This window comes from Pygoscelis adeliae, unplaced genomic scaffold (assembly GCF_000699105.1).
Source record: "Pygoscelis adeliae isolate BGI_AS28 unplaced genomic scaffold, ASM69910v1 Scaffold134, whole genome shotgun sequence".
In the NCBI taxonomy this organism is placed as follows: domain Eukaryota; kingdom Metazoa; phylum Chordata; class Aves; order Sphenisciformes; family Spheniscidae; genus Pygoscelis; species Pygoscelis adeliae.
Window position 1 is genome coordinate 1,723,552 of NW_008824716.1, and position 18,566 is coordinate 1,742,117.

The 18,566-nt window shown below is 34.9% G+C and overlaps 1 protein-coding gene across 1 annotated transcript in view; it reads right to left on the reverse strand.

Moving 5' to 3' along the window:
* The window catches only part of DIAPH3 (diaphanous-related formin 3), a 234,091-nt gene that overhangs the window by 41,327 nt on the left and 174,198 nt on the right, over positions 1–18,566 (reverse strand). The window contains exons 24-25 of the mRNA XM_009323204.1: positions 16,252–16,347; positions 15,761–15,820 (exon numbers count right to left, since the gene is read on the reverse strand). Coding sequence (XP_009321479.1) covers positions 15,761–15,820; positions 16,252–16,347 — 156 coding nt within the window. The remainder of the gene's footprint in view (positions 1–15,760; positions 15,821–16,251; positions 16,348–18,566) is intronic.

Sequence of the window (18,566 nt, forward strand, 5' to 3'; positions counted from 1 at the left end):
CCACGGCACGTCCAGGACAATTTTAATAACCAGGACCCGCTGAAACACCTTTCTTACTCCTTCCCTTACACAGCTGTAAAAACACCTGGAATACGGCCAGACAAGCAAACGCAAGAAGTCCGTCCAAATATGCTAATTTTTTTCACAGGTGGTTTACATTCCTTTCACAACAACTGATGGGGAGAAGAAAAGATTTATTTCTAAATAACGGAGCTGCTATAGCAATGGAGTAAAGGCAGCTATAGGGGTGGGCAATAGTCTGCATGGTGAGTCAAGATAAGAGGAGACTATAATTTAATTATCCCAAAGAACATGGAGTTGTTAATTTGAGCTGAATTTGAATTAACTGAAAATATTGTACCAGAAAATAAAACATGTAACTAAAGTGTTTCAGAAGCACTCTTCAAAACTTTTAACCCAAACAAAACAGAGAACTTCATGCTGCTTTTTCCTGTTGGGCCACACGTTTAAGTCAGGAAGCTGCTGTGAATTTTTAAACCTTTTAAAACATCTTAGAGACTTACCACTTTTTTGATAATGCTTATGAATTTGTCAAATGCAAACTCCGCTCTGAATAATGGCTATAAATGGTCCTTCAGCTGACGCATGTTACTGCAGCTGGGCCCATGAACTGGCTAGTAATTAAATACTTCCCACAAGAAACTAGTACACTTGAAGTCTCCAAGAATCAGTTTGGCTATGATGTCAGCTGCCACATTTTTTGACGGCTTCCTGTATGCAAGGAAAGAGTAAAAATAAAGATACTGATTTCTTTCTGCAAAATAAGTGCTTTCTTTTCTCTCTCTCTTTTCTAACACGTAGAGAATGGCTACTACCACTAGATTAAAAGTAAGTGACTATCAAAAGATAAAACACAATCTCATTTCTAGCACCACTGTCTCCCTGAAATAATTTATTTCCCTATTTCCTTTCATATTCAAAAGTAGCCAAGGAATGGGTACAAACCAATCAATTTCTAAAAACAAATAAGCAAAAAACTATAAACACTTTTTCTTTAAACTAATAGCCCCCCTGCCCCAAGTTCCACTTATAAGATAATTACTTCTATCGCATTAGAAATCAAACTCTTAGGTAAACTATGATTTTAATAAAGAAAATGTGAATTTTTATCATAAGTGCTGGTGATGGCACTTGGATAATTTATATACTACCTTCTTGCTGCTTTGGAAGATAGTCTTATTTAACTTGCTTTAAGCTTTAATTTAGTTTGACAAACAATATTGGTTAGACCATCATATTTCTTGTTTCCTTAAACTGCTGAAAATGTAATTCGTCAACAATAAATAAGTAATATTAATTGGAAACCTTACTTTGAAATAAAGTGTCCCAGAAAAATCACTGCTTCTGTTTGATTGTTGCACTGTGATCCAGTGAGTTTCAAGGCTCACTCAATTTTTGATTAATAATTAATGGAATTTTATTTACAAAAATGTAAAATGAAAACTAGTACAGATACTTCCCATGAATACAAATTACAACAGAACATCTCTCGTGCATTGATCAGTAATGAGGTATTATATGCACTTCAATCATAAATCCCAGTGGAAAGTTTAACTGATAGAAGTTCTATTCTTAGGTTGACTTAATAAGCCTGGACTGATTTACTCAGTAAACTGAAAGATATTTCAACTTTCTTTGGGTGAATTTGTTCACTTCCACGAACCACTTCTATACAAGTATAAGAACTAATATTAAATCCAACACTGCACTACTCAGCTCATATACTTCAAAGATAAGAAACTCCTCAAAAGCGAGGGGTAAACATCTGTTAAAGTATGTGTTACTTTCACTAAAAGAAGGGAGGAAGGTTTTCAACATGTACTGAAAATGGCGCAGGTTCACAGCTCAACTTCAATTTCTTTGATACACCAAACAAGAACATGTTAAAAGGACTTGAAATACCAATTACGATACTTCTAATATTATGTGGTGTGAGAACCACCAAACTCTCTTTGTCCCGAAGAGATGCAACGGAAGTTGATACTACAGAGAAGCACTGTGCTTCAACGGAACAAAACAATTCAAGGGCAATATATTTTTTTAGTTTTTCTAGTTCTTGCCAGCATACCTCATACAAGTGTACCAAGTATACCATTAGCTGCAAAATCTGAAAATCTTGTTTTGGGCAGCAATGCTGCAGTATTTTCTGAATATAAAGCACCTTGAAGTGAACTTCTCCACTAGCACATTCATCATATTCCCAGAAAACTAACAGATTATAAAATTTTAGTACACTCAGTTTGGTTTTTGAAGGTGGAAAATTTGATTTGAAGACAATTCCACATTAATAACTAAAAAAAATATTAAGGCTGAAATCTGCAACTGAAGCCAAGAGCATCAGACAGTGTAGTGTGCCCTTTACTAACATACACATTGGCAACTTAAAAAGCTTTCCGATTTCTCATATTTTCCTATTGTTCTCCCTAACTTGTTGAGTTTAGCTTTGACAAAACTAGACCTTGAAACATTAATTCTAGCCAAACTTTATTTCCATATAAAATGCAGTTAGTATTCTTGTTAAAAAGTGTTCTTGACCAAATAAGTTTTCTTATCACTTGCAGAAATGTATTACTTATTGCAAACATTTAAATAACTTTCACTATGTCAATGCAGGCTAAGGGAATAAAGATTTGCAAACTAAAAATAAGAAGTAACTGCTGGTTTGGTTTTTTTCTTTTAAATGGGCTAAATGAAAAGCAGAGAAGTGCTAAGTATAGGAGAAAATACCCTGCAACTACTCAAATGTACTAGCATTGTAGAAGCACAGATGAAGAAAACCTTGTTGGATTGTATGGTGCAATACCAAAGCTAGCAATTCTTAAAGTGGATCTTACAGCAATTTCTGAGCAAATGCAGATTCTGAGTGACACACAGTTTTGGATGGGAGATTGGAGTGTATGATGTTTGAACCCTGCCTCGCCACCTTTCCCCTAGATCTTTAAAAGGACATAAACAGTACGGCTATTTAATTTTAAAATATTTTAAGAAGTTTGGACAGTACATTAAGTTATTGCTGACCTGCCTCTCATTTAGCTTTCTCTTAAGCAAGCCAAAACATATTTTTTTAATGCATCCCTTTGCACTTTCAGTTATTAGAAAAATAACAATCATCAGTATACTGTATTTTGTGTTACTATAGCTTTCCCAGAAAAGATTAGCTGGAGATCCCTTTGCAGTCTTTCTGGTTGCTTAGTTCCTTCAACATGCACAATTTCACCAAAGCTTTATGACTAATGTAAGTGTAGAAGATTTCTATAATAAGTAATATTCTCATTTAGGCCACAGTGCATTTTATAGTTTATTGGTACAGGTCAAAAATGCCCTTTTTATTAGGCTAAATCTGCAGTTACAGACTGAAGTAGGAGTAAAATGCTTTATATACCACAGTTAAGTGGTACTGTTGAATGTTCTAATGTACTACAGCACTGATAGATGAGTAAGAAAGATGGGCTTAGAATAAGGAAACGACAAGATGTGGTTGGAAACAAGAACAACTATCATTAGGTATCACTCATACGGCTTCAGAAATAACTGGAAAGGAAGAAAAAAAGATCCGTGAAGGAAGATCAGACCCCAAACTAAGAAATTAGGATGTAGCTAGTAGTATCCTCAATTAAAGACACAGTCATTAACAGTTTATTTTTTAACTTTTAGTAATGAAGACAAGCCTTTTTTAAATTGACTGTCATTGGAACGTGGAAAAAGAAGAAATTAATTCCACTTCAGCATGCTTTGTTTTCCATCCCATAGAAAACAACTATTTCAAATAATATAATATCCAATCTTAGACCGTAAGATTCATATATTTTTGACCCCACTGAAACAAACCCAACATTTCATAATAGGAGATCTCACTACATAACAAGTTTTCAATAAAATGATCTCAGAGCAACTGCTGTTAGGTGGATAAACAGAGACTGGGTAAACTCAGCAGAGAGCAATTGGCTGTGTCCTGTTTTCAGTCAGCGGCTGGCAACAGAGAAAGAACAGGCTTAAAGCACCGGGGTAAGCCTGGAGACTGATTAGGCAGGAAGCTATTGCTAAAGGCAGCAAGAGTAGGAGCTATCCCAAGAGCTCTCTCACAGCAGTTTTCTCTGCCCTGTGAGACACAACTGGAAATCCCTTAATGCACTCTGCCCTTCATTTATTTTTGCTACTGGACATTTGAGAGCATTTAAGAACGTTACTTTTTTGAGTAGTTGCCTGATGATGGATCACACAGAATTAAAACGATTTTATATTTCTTAGGGAAAGGGGAAGACTACCATCTACAGTACAATTATAAAACTAGGGATTACCTGACAGCAAAATACTTTTTATTCTGTGCTGATTAGTCAGAACAGAGTTTGCAACTACTCATGCATCAATCCTGATTTACTCTTTATGCTGAAATTATGAACCTATCTTGCATACCAGGAAAGCTACATAACTTCAAGCCATGGTACTGATTCATTTACATTTAATCCAGCTAGTCTAATGAAACATTAGTACACTCAAGAATATTATCATTGCAGCTAGCAGTACAATATAAATTACTCTATAGTAAAGAGAAAGAGCTGAGTATCAAAGTACTAGGATTTGGAAGCATGAGAAAGTTGGCTAACCAAACTTAATGCAAATATTTATATATATGCACTGTAAGAGAATTACTTCCCCCCCAAGAACTTGTATCATTCATTGCCTAGGACAGAATATACTAACCCGAAGAGCAGCTATTCAAGCTATTGTTTTATCTTCAGTATTGAGTGTGCTGTGTCATGTTTTATTAACTTTATTATAGATAGAGAATGAAAACGTGGAGAAACCTCTTCAGGTCTCTCAGCCTCAAGCACTTTAAATTAGAGGCCTGAACTCATTGACTATTAACAATTTATGTAAGCTACCTCCTGTGTAAGATGGATACGTCCCTCTCTCTAGCAGGTATAAGGAGCCTAAGCTCCCTAAATTGTGTATCTACATTTATAAGGTATTTTATCTCTTCAAGAGATTAAATACATACATTAATTTTGGGAGATCAGTTAAAAATGCTTAATACCTGATATCCCAGAGCGAACATTATAAAACACTTTATGTGTTTAGTGCTTTGATTCTACTGTTTTCACTGCAGTTGTAGATATTTGGCACATCTGTAAAGCAGACCCTGTAGATCTCAGCTTAAGTACTAAACAATGTAAACTGGGAAAAAACCCAAACAACCCAAAACCAAAGCCAACAACCTCCCCCCTATCCAGAGGAAAGGATAGGGCACCCTACCAGCTTCCAGCATTTCTTCTGATGTAGGTCTCATTTCATCTCATCTCATTTTTTAAACACTGACCAAAATTTAAGAGAGTCCTCCCCAAGCTCCTCCATCAGCCTAATTTGGCATCGTGTTCATATGGGTTATCAGCAGGTTTGGAATCATTAGATTGACTCACCCAGTTCTTGAACTAGTGATAGTGGAGTGAAAGATTTGACATCATGAAGTTTACTTTCTCATGGAAAAGATGGATCAATGAAAATTTTTATATTTCAGAATGTAGGAGGAAAAAGTATATTAAGTCTCCCTTCTCTGGTAATGACAGCAATAAAATGCGGCCACTGAAATAAGAATAGGTCCTCAGATAAATTTCTCAAGAGATAGTTCTTACGGGAAGAGAAAGCAATTTTGGCAAGGAATTGAAGTAAAGTATTTGAGGAGGAATCTCTACTTTTGAAACTAAGGAAACAGAAAAAAAAAAATCACCAAATGTAATTATGACTACAGTAAAACCCAAACAAAACCCCAACCTTATACAAAGCAATAGAAGCCTTTATGTATTAATAGAGTATATATTCTGATGCCTTCTCCAGGGGCTAGAGAAAACAACCGGAAGATCAATGTAGCCCATCAGTCTCCACCTTGAACATGTATTTCTCTGGCTAACACATCTGTAGTACCTCAAACCACTGCCTCTCAGTTACGGTACACAATTCTGATACTAATTTCTGCCGCTGTTAATAAATTCAGTTACCAAACTAAAAGACCAGTAAAATTTAGGTGCCAAAGTCAACCTGGGTAATGAAAGCTCTCACTCAGCTGCGTTTAACCCTAGGTCATCCAGATGCCATTATTCCCTCAGTGAGAGGATTTAAACCATGTTTTCCATATCCCTGGAAAGTTCCCTTCTGTTCATTAGCCCCTCTGTTCACAGAGTTTCACTGTAAATAACAAATGTTACCGAGCCTAGTGACTCAAATATTCATATTGAACGGGGAAGGCTGATGATGATTCCTGCCACAAAAATCCAGTGACTGAAGTAAAAGGCATGCCATGACCCAGAAGCTCTAGCCATGAAAATACCAGCCTATCAACTTGCGTCGCATTAGGCAGGCATTTACCAACAAATAGTTTACCTGTGGTTCTATTAAGCTCTTTTATCCAAGATGTTTATACCAAGTCAGTGGTGATTCCATTCCATTCCATGCAACAAATATCTATAATATTAATACAATCTTCTCAATTTCCCACTGTTACAACTTATTTTTGGTGAAGTAGAAATTCATCTCATATTTTAAGTAAAACAAACTGACAGTAAATCCAGCAAAACGGGAGGCATATCCTATTTTTAGATTATTTAAAATGGTTTCTCTCTGTTTATGAAAAGCGATTATCAGAAAATGCTGTCTTTCTAGCCAGTATAGGTTCCCAAATGGCAGGGAAGAACCCAAGTGACAAAGTGATTCTAGACATAAAAATATATAACCTATTAAATTAGTTAATTCAGATTTTAGAAATATAAAAGAAACCTATGAAAAGATTGTTCATTATGGCTGTGCATCCTATTTTTCTGTGGTTCAAGGCTTGTTAAAATCCTTGAACATCGCTCCTGAAACTGCATAGCTCAATTAGGTGCTGTACAGAGATACCCAAATTTGTTTTGAAACCCCAAAACTGGGTTGTGATACCCAAATTTGTTCCTGGCCTAAAAGTTATCCTGCTTCAAGTAGACAAAGTAGACTGTCCAGAGCTAATTCAAGTATCTTTATATGCACCGTACTGTAACATACCATGTACAATCATCTCTTTTCAAATACAAAGAAACAGGCTTAAAGCCTAAGAAAACAGATAAAAAGAAAAAAACTCTGGAATAATTATTTGCCCATGCTGAAAATCTGCTGAGATTTCATTCCATTTCCCTGTTTATGACACTAAGTATTCTCAATGTTATCTTTTCAATTTCTTATTCTATCATTTTGCTATGCCACAAGGAGAGAGAAAAATCAAGAACTGCAAGTCTGAATACAATGTAGAATAAAGTCACTCTTAGTTTTCTAAACCTCAGTTTTCAGGTTTTTGAAAACCTAAGGCAAATATGGTCAAACTTCTAGGGTCAGATAACAGTTTTTCTTTGATTCCTGTATATGGAGTTAGATAAATATGAGACAATAAAGCATGAGAAAAACTCTTCCCCCTGACAGAATAAAACCCCCTCACCATTACAAAAAAGCCTTCTTGACTTGTAACAGAAAGACCATGCTACTAACAAGGCATTGTTACAGTCTTTCAAAGAAAGGAAGAGTAGGTATTAGCAATCCTGGTTTTTGCAAATCTTGAGGAAGTAAAATCTGCTAGGAAATTGCATGGACTTCAAGTGATTTTTCTGTTTGGTTAAAGTGATCTTGCTTTAAAAAGTTTTTTTTAAAAAAAAACATTACGATGCCAAGAACAAGGGTCAAACTACTTTACGGTGTATGCTGAAAGTGAACAGATTCTTGATTAGCCCAACATCCTCCAAAATCCAAATATTCTTTTCTGAAATTACTTAACCTATAGCTTCTCATCTTGGATTTGTAAGCTACATCAACATAAGAAAAGAGGAGTTACAGTCCAACTACCTCACACTACTCCAGATCATTCAGTGTAAGTCTGGCTATCATCTTTCCTTCTGTTATTCATGTGAAAGCTGCATTTGCCCCCTGTATTTCCTTCCTTCACCACTCATGAACCCGAAGTTTGAGCCACCAAGGAAAAGTCTCTTGAGGCTTCTGATTATTTTGCTGGGTGATTGATGGAGATTTTGCCTCAGGCATGTATGATGGAAATACACAAGACTCATCTACTTTTGGAATGAAACAAAGATGATACTGCATTTATCAAGCAACTTACAGACACAACCACCAGTTCTGGTTCAACTTAAATGCCAATTTCTCTTTAGAGTATTCCAAGACTTGAAAGTAAAGTTTCCAAGTGTTTCTACCCCAACAAAGGGAAGAAGCTGCAGGATACCCTTGTTTTCCCTGCATCTATTTAATGTCCTTTACTTGTACCTTTGCAGAGCATTGGCTTATAATGAAAAAAATCAGGCAGAAACATAACTCCAGTATTTCTTTTACACTGTACATTTTTGCTCATTGTAACCACTTTGGAGAAAAAAAAAAGTAAGTTCTCCCAAAGGAGGAAAAAAACCCCAGAACATTAAGGGAACATATTAACTTACATGGCAAAGAATGATGAATTAAGAAGTGTGCTTAAAGAATTTAATGAGTAATGTTTTGTGCTTTCTCTAGATCTTTTGAATTACTGACTAAACAATGTTGCATTAACCAGACATCACCTGAGTCACAAAACAGTCAGATCAGGGCTGATACACTGTTTGTTTCCATCTCAGATTTTGTCCCCAGTGGAATCTTTTAACCAGAGAAACTCATTTCTAATGTCTAGCTGATGAAATTTCCCTATCCAATATTTCACCTTTTTTTTTTTTTTAAAGAAAGATAAACCCTTTAAGAAGAGAGAGATACAAAACAATATAAAGATCATTATGGCTGTTGTTCAGTCAATAGATACATCATTTATTCTATTTGGATCAGAGTTCTTAAAGCCTTTGAAGAAAGAGACAGGAGTTTAGATACTACTTGTTCTTAACATTCAGAAAACAGAAGTGAAAGAGTCTGGTAAATTTATACCTAAAATCTTGTTTAACAAACATGGAAGAGATTTGAAAAGTACTCTGAGAAGTGACAGAACCTCTTTGCTGTACAGATCAACTCAGTAATTGTCTTTGAATGGGAAGTTCTGCGTGACTAAACAATGAAAAGACAAATATGGGTAAACTGTTGGTAATTTACAGCTCCCTTAGCAGATTTAAGATTGTCCATTGATGCATATTCAGAAGACTGCTTTGAATATATAACTTGCCTGCCATAGCTTTTGGAAATCTGGTTACCTAGCTAGACGATTACGAAGCTGACATTTACTGTATGTGCAATTATGGAATATACAGTGTCACTGCTTTCAAATGTCACCTCTTTGCCACAGTTCTTATCTTGCAGAAAATGTCCTTGCCTCCCTTGAGAGAAGCAGTCCTATTCAACTAGTACCAATGAACACTGGCAAGGTAGTTCCAAAAGCAATTAGCTCTTCTGAGTGCCTAATTTGACATCTTCAAAGGGTCTCAACTTTAGGAATGAAGTTGTCAAACCTCTGGAAAATAAGCCCCATTATAAGGTCCACCTTGTCTCAAGGTGGCACCTAAAATTTTTACTCTTAAAAAGCTTTGGTTCTCTTTCTTGTCTGTATTATGTTCACATATAATTCTTTATGATAAGACACAGAATGGAGGATATGCCTGTCACCTTACTCACGGGTGCTGATAAGGGAAAGCTCACAAGACTTTACAAGAGCAGTAATAAAACAGACACAGACATTTTTTGTAGGATCACAATTCCGCCTCTCCTTTTCTAAATACAGGTAGTGCTAAGATTGACAGTGTGTGTTTGGCTTATATTAAGGGCAAGTTAACAGGTTTTTTTTTTTTTTTTTGGTCTATACCAATATTTTCACAGTACTAATATGCATTTACTACTAATTTGAAGTACCCTTTTCCATTCTTAACAGAGCTTGCATCCCTTTTGCAGCACTTGGCATTTAAAAATAAATAAATAAATAAAAAATAAACCAGTGTTTTATACCTCTCTCTATGTCAGTCTTTATTACAAAGGTTGATTTTATTAACTTTGTTGGAAAGGCTCTGAAAAAAAAAATAATCACAGTTTTTCATTTTTCATCCAAAACTCTTCTTGGTGGCTGTCACCCCTTCTGACTTGAATACTTTCTCCACTCCAACATTAAATTATGAGAGGGATATCACTAGAAAAAGATCCTAAAAACTTCGCATCAAAACTAATCTTATTCCTAGTTATTTTGGAATGTAAATTCTTCAGGGCCATCTCTGTGAGAGACTGTATGTGTCTGAAATTGTGGCAATACAGAAATAGTTCTGAACAAACAAATAAAAATGAATAAATTCACTTCCCTCGTCTGGATATTTTTTTCCACACATGCAAAATTGACTCTTATGGTCACAGTTTCTTTGAACTCTGCTGTCTGCTCTAGGAAAAAACTCTATAATATAACCAGTGCAGATGGTTTCAGGGGAATTATTTCTGTTAGAATAAGCAGCAATTTTACTTGACCTATGAAGTCAATATTGAAGTGAAGCTTTGGTCTTAAAATGGGAACAACTGAGAACTAAGTTGTTTTTTTTTTTTTAATAGAAATCCTATTAAATGTTTTCATTTCATAACAGTGCCTACAGATATTCCAAGTCTTCTGCCGAGGAAACTTGTCTATTGAGTAAAACTTCACAAAGCTTTACAAAAATTTTCTCCACCAGAGGTACAAACACTGATGTTTTTAGATCACAGGCAGAAAGAAGAGTAGGCTAACATGCATAGTGCCTTTCAAACAGTATCTACCATGAAGAACTGGTAGTGCTCAAGAATGCATCTTTACTACTAATATGTACTGGCTAAAAAGTTATCTTCACAGGTTTCTTTGTTTCTCCAGTGTTAGGTACTCCCTAATGTTCACTACATACAGTTGTGGAAAAGACAGCAACATACACAGACGTAAGAAAAAAATAAGGAAAAATTAGGTTGAAATGACAATCATAGTTTGCTGTCATATACAGCAATGATGAAATAAAATAGTGACCTCTAAGTGGTTGCACTGTCGGTTTCAAGAATTAAGATGAGCCTGAGCTCATTTTCAGCTATGATTGTCAAAAATAAGGTAGCAGAGACACTAACATGAATGTCAGATGACAGTTCTATTATGAATAAGGGATGAAAAAAACCCAACAAACATGAAAAAAGGGTTTTCTTCTTAACTGGGACCAGAATGACATTGCTTGACAAGGATTTTATTTAACAGAGGTGTTTAAAATGGTTCAGACTAAATGTGACATGAAAATTATTCTATTGTTTATAGATTTACTGAACAAACAGATATAGTAATTACGACTATCTCTCACCATGGAAGTTTGATCTGAATATAGAAACAGGACCTTATTGTTACCTTTGGAAGTATAGTCCACAACACAATTACTGATTACAACAGAAAGATTTCTTTCAACCTTTGCAGTCACAAAAAGCAATCCGTATTTTTTAACTTCCATTTTATTATAGCTTTTCTTTACTCACAGCATTTTGATTATAACCTACTTGTAAAGAAAAACACTTTCTGCTGCATTTGAGGTATATATACATGCAATCAAAGCTGCATCTTGAATTTGTATTCATGCATTTCAGATAACATTACCTTGGCTAATGCTACTGCAAATAAATGCGTAGCCATAGCAGCAGAGAACTTGATGCAGGCTGCAAAGCCTGACCGAAAACTTAGTGCGTAATGCAGCTTTCTGTGCTGCCTTGGATATGCTGCTATGTGTATTTGAACTTAACTAGCTTGAAATAAATGTGCAAGATGCAAATATGCCTTGACTGTTGTTGTAAATAACTGATAAACTCAGATCAGCCATAGCTATTAGCTGCTTGAAATGATCTTCTAATGTGCAAAATCCTGATCATTGAAAATTAAGTGCTTTCTTCTGCTCCCTAAATAAAATAAAAAAGCTCCCCTGTTAGATGCTACTGAATCAAAACCTTACCGAAATACAACACTAAAACTATACTAATACTCTACTTGTGTCATACAGTGCTCAGAATGGGAATTACAGCAAAAGCATATACCACAATATTTACTGCAGTTTATGGCTCTTTCCAGTTAAAGCAAACTGTGACATTAACAGGTAGTTTTGAACATATATGCAATTCAGTTGTTAATTTAAAACTACAAAGCACCATGGATGGAAACAAAGGAAATAAATACACCAATCATATATATGTCAACAGAAATCTAGTGAAAATTATTTGTATCCTTAAGGTTTTAGAACATTTCCAAGTTCTAGCAATTCCAAATGTATATTATTTCTATGCAGCAGGGCTTTTCCTCAGCAAGAAATTATCCGACTTGATGGGCCTTGTCAAAAGCAGAAAAATATGATCGGTAATTCTGATCACAGAAATAGAGTAGATTTAAACTTGACAAAAAACACATAACATGTTAGAAAGAGGCAATCTGTTCAATAAAAGAAGAGTGCAGTAGGACTGAAAATAAAATAACGCACCCAAGAGGCTACCCTGGGTTGCAGCATGAGAACCAGTACTCCTTTTTAATCAGAAATATCAGCTGAACACTACCACAGCTTTCTGGGGAGCTCGACAGATCATGAAGAGAAAGATGGCCAACCAATGGCTAACGTTCCACTAAATTTACTATTCCTCCTTTTTATTCTTAAGCAGTCCATTTAGTTAAAGGAAACAATTTCAGTTCTCAGTTCTAGAGCTAAGTAGCATTGGCTTGCTCCTCTGTATTACTTTGTTTTATAGGGCTTGGCTCAGCCTCACGAGCAAGTGACAGTTTGGTACCTTGAGCAGTATCATACTGAGGATGACAATGGCAATGGTGAAAGAGATATCCTTCCTGCTTCCACTTATGTTACAGCTATGGAGAAAGTGTGCATTCTGGCTGTGTTTCTCTCCCTTGCCATCACCTGTCAGACATGGAGCCACTACTTTCTAGTTCCCATCTATGCTGGGGTCTGATTTCTATTCCACTTTTTTAGAGAAATATCTTTAATCATAAAGACTAAAACAGTTTTTATTAGTTTGTTTTTGTTTTGTTTTGAAACAGAAAAGATTAGCTAGAACTCGATGGAATCTGCCCAACAGAGATTGCTACACTCTGAATGATTCAGAGGACAGACATTTCAAGTTATGGCTTGTAATTCTTTTTGACTGCGCGATGAGTCCAAGAAGTTCATCCTAGGTATGAATCTGCAGTGTGTATTAATAAAGTATATCTACTATTAAGTGAATCTGTTAGACTCATCAGAAGAAGCAGTAACGAAACCAGTTATCAGTTAACCCAAACAGCCAAACCCAGTACAGAAGCAAAGAAGGAAAGTGCTTGAATTGCTGCTTGAGGACTTCATTGATCTCCACATATATTAAGCTTAGAGTAAGCCGGTGGCTTTTTTGCCATGATACAACATTTAGCATCCATTTGAAATTTTAGGTTGGGAAAAACAGCAAATCAATGAAAGACCAAGCCAATAGTTCTGTCTAACGACATATCCCAATTTTTTTGAAGTGGGCTGAAATCACAGACTTCTTGCTTATACAGTGTATATGTAATAAACCATTATATACAGTATTCATCACTTATTATACACATATACATAGAAAGAATAGGTTATTGCATATGCATCTGTATTAGATATAAAGTGCAACAAAAAATTATATAGAGGATAATACTGAAAAACCCCTGACATTATACATTGTTAAACTCAGAAACAGAAAATTAAAGAAACTTTATCATTATAATTCTTGCTTTGACTGGCCACATCATTAGCTTCAGTGAGGTTATTATTACCTAAAAATAAACTCTGATACTCAGGGTCTAGTATTCATTCTACATAGTACACAACCTACATAATTTCTGATTTCCCAATAACAAAATAAATTATTAAAAGCAAATTCTCAACTTGCCTACACAGAGTTTGAAGAGCAAAAAAAGAAAAAGTTCACCTCAAAGATATACTCGGAGTAACCAATGACCATATATTTCTATCAAAAAGCCAAAAAGGCTTTGATAAGTGAACTCACCATAATCTACACCAAATTTAGTGCTCTAGCTCAAGATAGGAAGATGTAACGTAGTATTGTGACATGTAGTATTGTGTAACATGTAGGTATTGTGACAAGTGTCAACAAATCAAAAACATACTAATGAATTCCTTAAAAGCAAGCTTAGGGTTGTATTATCCTGTTCCTGAGCTAACAAGACAGGTGAAAGAAAAACTGAATTCATTTTTGTCTTAGAATCAGATTGTCTCAAAATGCTCTATGGAAATACCGACTTTGGTAAAAACAACAAAAAATCCAAGAGTTTACTTTTACTCCTATCTCCAAATCGAATGCCTGAACTTCAAACTTCAGTACCAAATTATATCCATCCGCTGTACAAATCAGTCCCTGGGTTAGACTAAGATTTTGCAGAATTAAAATCTTGGGAGTTTTTTTGGTTTGTTTTTTGTATTTTGTTTTTAACCTGAAACATAAAACATAGCTCTAATGTTTGTCCAAATACAGTTAGTTTGAAAACCGGAAACTACACTGTCTGTCCACAGACGGCTAGATAGATAGATAGAATGGGTTGAAAAGAAGCAACATTCAACATAATTGTTTTTACAAGCAGAAACACTTATAGGACAAATTCAGATGTGCTCTGTAGTCATTATTGAAATATCAATATGTTATGTGCTAGACAAGCACCTGTCAAATATACTTGATTTTTCTTTGAGCCAATTCTTCTAAGTGAATTAATTATCTTTCAACTGTCCTTCCAGCTCTATTTTCTTTAATTTTGTGTTTAATAATGCCAAATTCTGTATGTTCTTTTTTTTGCTATATATACACTTAAGAAATAAACACTTAAACATGAGGTATAATTAATATCGTCATTTTGATGGCATCTGCTTTATAAACTCTGCAGTGCATTTAAATATCAAAGGATAATGCATTCTGCCTACAAAACTAAGAAAGGAGATACTTTTTTCTTTAAGTTTCAATGAAAATTTTTCTTTAATGGAGGTACTACATGTATAAACTTTTTCCTGAAACTACTAGTTATGAGCCACTGGAAACAGTCACTTTGGACTCCTCAAGCTTAATTAAAACACAGCTAATACGATAATATTCTGTATATTGTCTAACAAACAAATCTAAAAAGCACACACACCCTCATTGCAACTTTCAACATATGAGCAAATCCTACTGATTTCAGTGAGATAGTTCAGGAGTTTATGAATAAACATATGCACAAGACTCATGCTCAAAATTTGGAGAAATATTTTGCCATGAAGTAACTGATGAATTTACTATTACTTTGCTGATACAACATCCCTTTTGAATTATACTGGTAAATGACAGCTTAAACCATTCCAGCTATAGTATCAAGAAAACAAAGACAAAGAAAAATAGAACGAATGCAAAAAGTTCTCTGATTCGGTATCATAAACACTTAGTAACATTTAAAATGTTCTGCAATCTCTGCTTTCTATTATAGTTCCATAATCCATTAAAAAAATCCTTGCATAATTGTTCTTAAGGATTATAGAAGTACCACATTTAAAAACATAACCAAATGTTAAATAAATAAAAAACCCACAAAAGATAGAAGACCTTTGCAAAGTAATCAGTAAGTATAGTTTCAGGATGTAATATTCAGGTGATTCTTAAAAAGCAGGTTCCAATATGGTTTCAGTATTCCACAAATGTAGAAAACTGAAAAAAAATCACAGCAGTCTTTTGAAAACACAGATCAACTACATTAGCTAAGAGCAGCATGCAATTCATGAATACGGTTCATTACCATGGTTACAAGCTTTCAGCACAGGCCTCTGTGTGGTTGGACTGAGATTTTGTGGTATGTCTGGAAAAACAAGGAAACAATGGAAATAAAACACATCTTTGAAAGTTACTGGAGTATTGTAACAACATTACTAAGCAGAATTATTTAGAAGTTAAGATATTTCTAGGAGTAAAGTGACAGTTATATACCAGTGAAATAATTTGATTCACTTATGGGGCAAGATGACTTTTCCTTCCCCCATTCAACTAGAAACCCTAAAAAGTTAAAGTACATGTGGCTGTATCAAAGACTCTTGTCATAATAATCAGGCTAAGCTAAGTTCAGTAAATTAATCTCCAAAACGCTGCTGACTTCAGCAAAACAGCCTGAACATCCCTGAAAGTTGTCATTGCAAGAAAGAATTAAACCTGATAGCATTTAAGTTCTAGAGCACTGGACTCATAATGCTTTTAACTTCCTCTGGAACATAAAATGTAAAATAGAATATTCACCTTTAGACCTTGGTGTCCTTTTCCTTCGGTCTCGAAAAGCTGCACCTGATTGCAAGGCCTCCAACAGGCTATCCATCACTCCAGTCTCCTCCCCTTCTGTAAAGGAGAGAAGGAGCCCTCTAGGTTATCATAGCAATATCAAAGCATAAATAATAATAACAATAAACAACAACATCAAAAGATATTAATCGTATTAAAACTATTTATTTCAAACTTAGACCAGGGTTTTAACATTCACAAATTGCTCTCTTGCAATTAATCAGTACAGAGTTGGTCTTCTATACATTGAACTAGGCCAAATTTTATTCCATTCATTTCACATTCCTCTTTCTCTATTCTAAGAGTCAAGCATAGTTTTAAGTGAAATGTCATTTCACTCTTATTTTCATTTCAGTACCCTTTTGCAACTGCAAATAATCAGTTTCATGTCATCTTTCAAGAGCTGTCCCTTAAATGATTTGCTATATTAGACAAGAGATCATTTCAGTTATTGTTATAAAAAGTTGAAATTGAAAAGAAACTGAGTGAACAATATTGGACTGGATAGGATACAGAGCAATATCCATAGGTAGCTTTAATCAAAAGCCATTTTCCCTTCGTATTTAATAACCTCTGGCCAATATTAAATAATTGATGTAGTTCAGGAAAATTCTACTCATCGTATTACACATGTATGTATAAAATCCCCCGAAAGAATTATGAATGTTACTGTGAGATTATAATTAAATGCAAGTATTAAACACCCTACTTTTATTTTCTCAAATAAACACATCAGAAAATGTTAGATTTTTGAACCTTGTTAACCCCTTGTGTCTATGCCTGGGAGCACAAAGAACACAACTCCAGGGATTTATTATATGATGAAAAATCACCACAGAGGAATAAAGAATTACACGATGGAAATCAGACACATCATACACAGTCAGACACATCACAGGATTCTGCAGTTATTGCTAACAGTGAATATTCAAATCAGGATCTAAACTAGCTGACAGGTAGAATGAGATGTCATGCCACTAATTTGAGGAATTCTGAAAGTGCTGGACTACAAGTAAGGAAGCAAGGCAACCTTCTAGACCTGGATACGGAGAAAGTTATTACAGGAAATGTTGCTTTCCAACACTGTTTGTATTTGTTTCCCTCTTTTAAAGAACTTCCATCTTTCAATAAGCTTTAAAGAATTCTAGCATCTTTCTAAGGTAAGTGGTTTCAAGGGCAACAAAAATACTTCAGACAAAAAAGCTCAAAGTTGCAGAGAGGAAGGTTTGGTAAGGTACTGTCAAATCAGCACGGGCCGAATAATGAATATGACATTCTAGAGACAACATTTTTACTTTCATTATTCTACCACTAAGTCAAGAGTTGAATCTAATTTACCTTCTGAGAACCCAAGCCTGGGTATCATTTAAAAGTGGAAGAGGAAAGCATACCAAAAAGAGGCACAAGATTTTGGGAACAGAGATATGCAAAACATTATTAAAAAAAAAATTATTGTCTCAGAAATAGAGCTTTCCTGTCCACAAATTAAAGAAAAATGTCCTTCAAATATGACCTAAAGTCACACAGTGGTAATCTCCTCATAAAATAATAAGGGTTTATATATTCAAAAATTCTATAGAAATACACATATAAACATATGCAAAGTTCACAACAGATATTCCCTAACATTAACTCAAATTCAAATCAGATTTTCATAAATATTTTTGTCATTTTCTCTATTACACCAGCAACTACTTTAATATTTACAGAAGGACAAAAATCTTTTCTTTTAAAATCTGTTTTTGTGCAATTGTATTACAAATTGCATTTCATTAGCACATCTGTTCCTTTTGCTTGCATTTTTATCCATTCTTTAATTTCTGCTAATTATACATGTATATTTCTGTTTAGAAAGTGATTTCATTTTAATTTTTGGAATTTCCTAAAAATATCCTCTAAGGACAACCCTTTTACTTCTTTGTAGTATTTCATTTGCTGCTCTCTCAAGGTGCTGGTCCCTAAAACAACAAAACTGTAATCTGAGAACGCACCCTTAAAATCATAGAATCATTTAGGTTAGAAAGGATTCTTAAGATCATCAAGTCCAACTGTTGACCCAACACTGCCAAGTCCACCACTAAACCATGTCCCTAAGCACCACATCTACACGTCTTTTAAATCCCTCCAGGGATGGTGACTCCACCACTTCCCTGGGCAGCCTGGTCCAATGCTTGACAACCCTTTCAGTCAAGAAATTTTTCCTCATGTCCAATCTAAACCTCCCCTGGTGCAACTTGAGGCCATTTCCTCTCATCCTATCGCTTGTTACTTGGGAG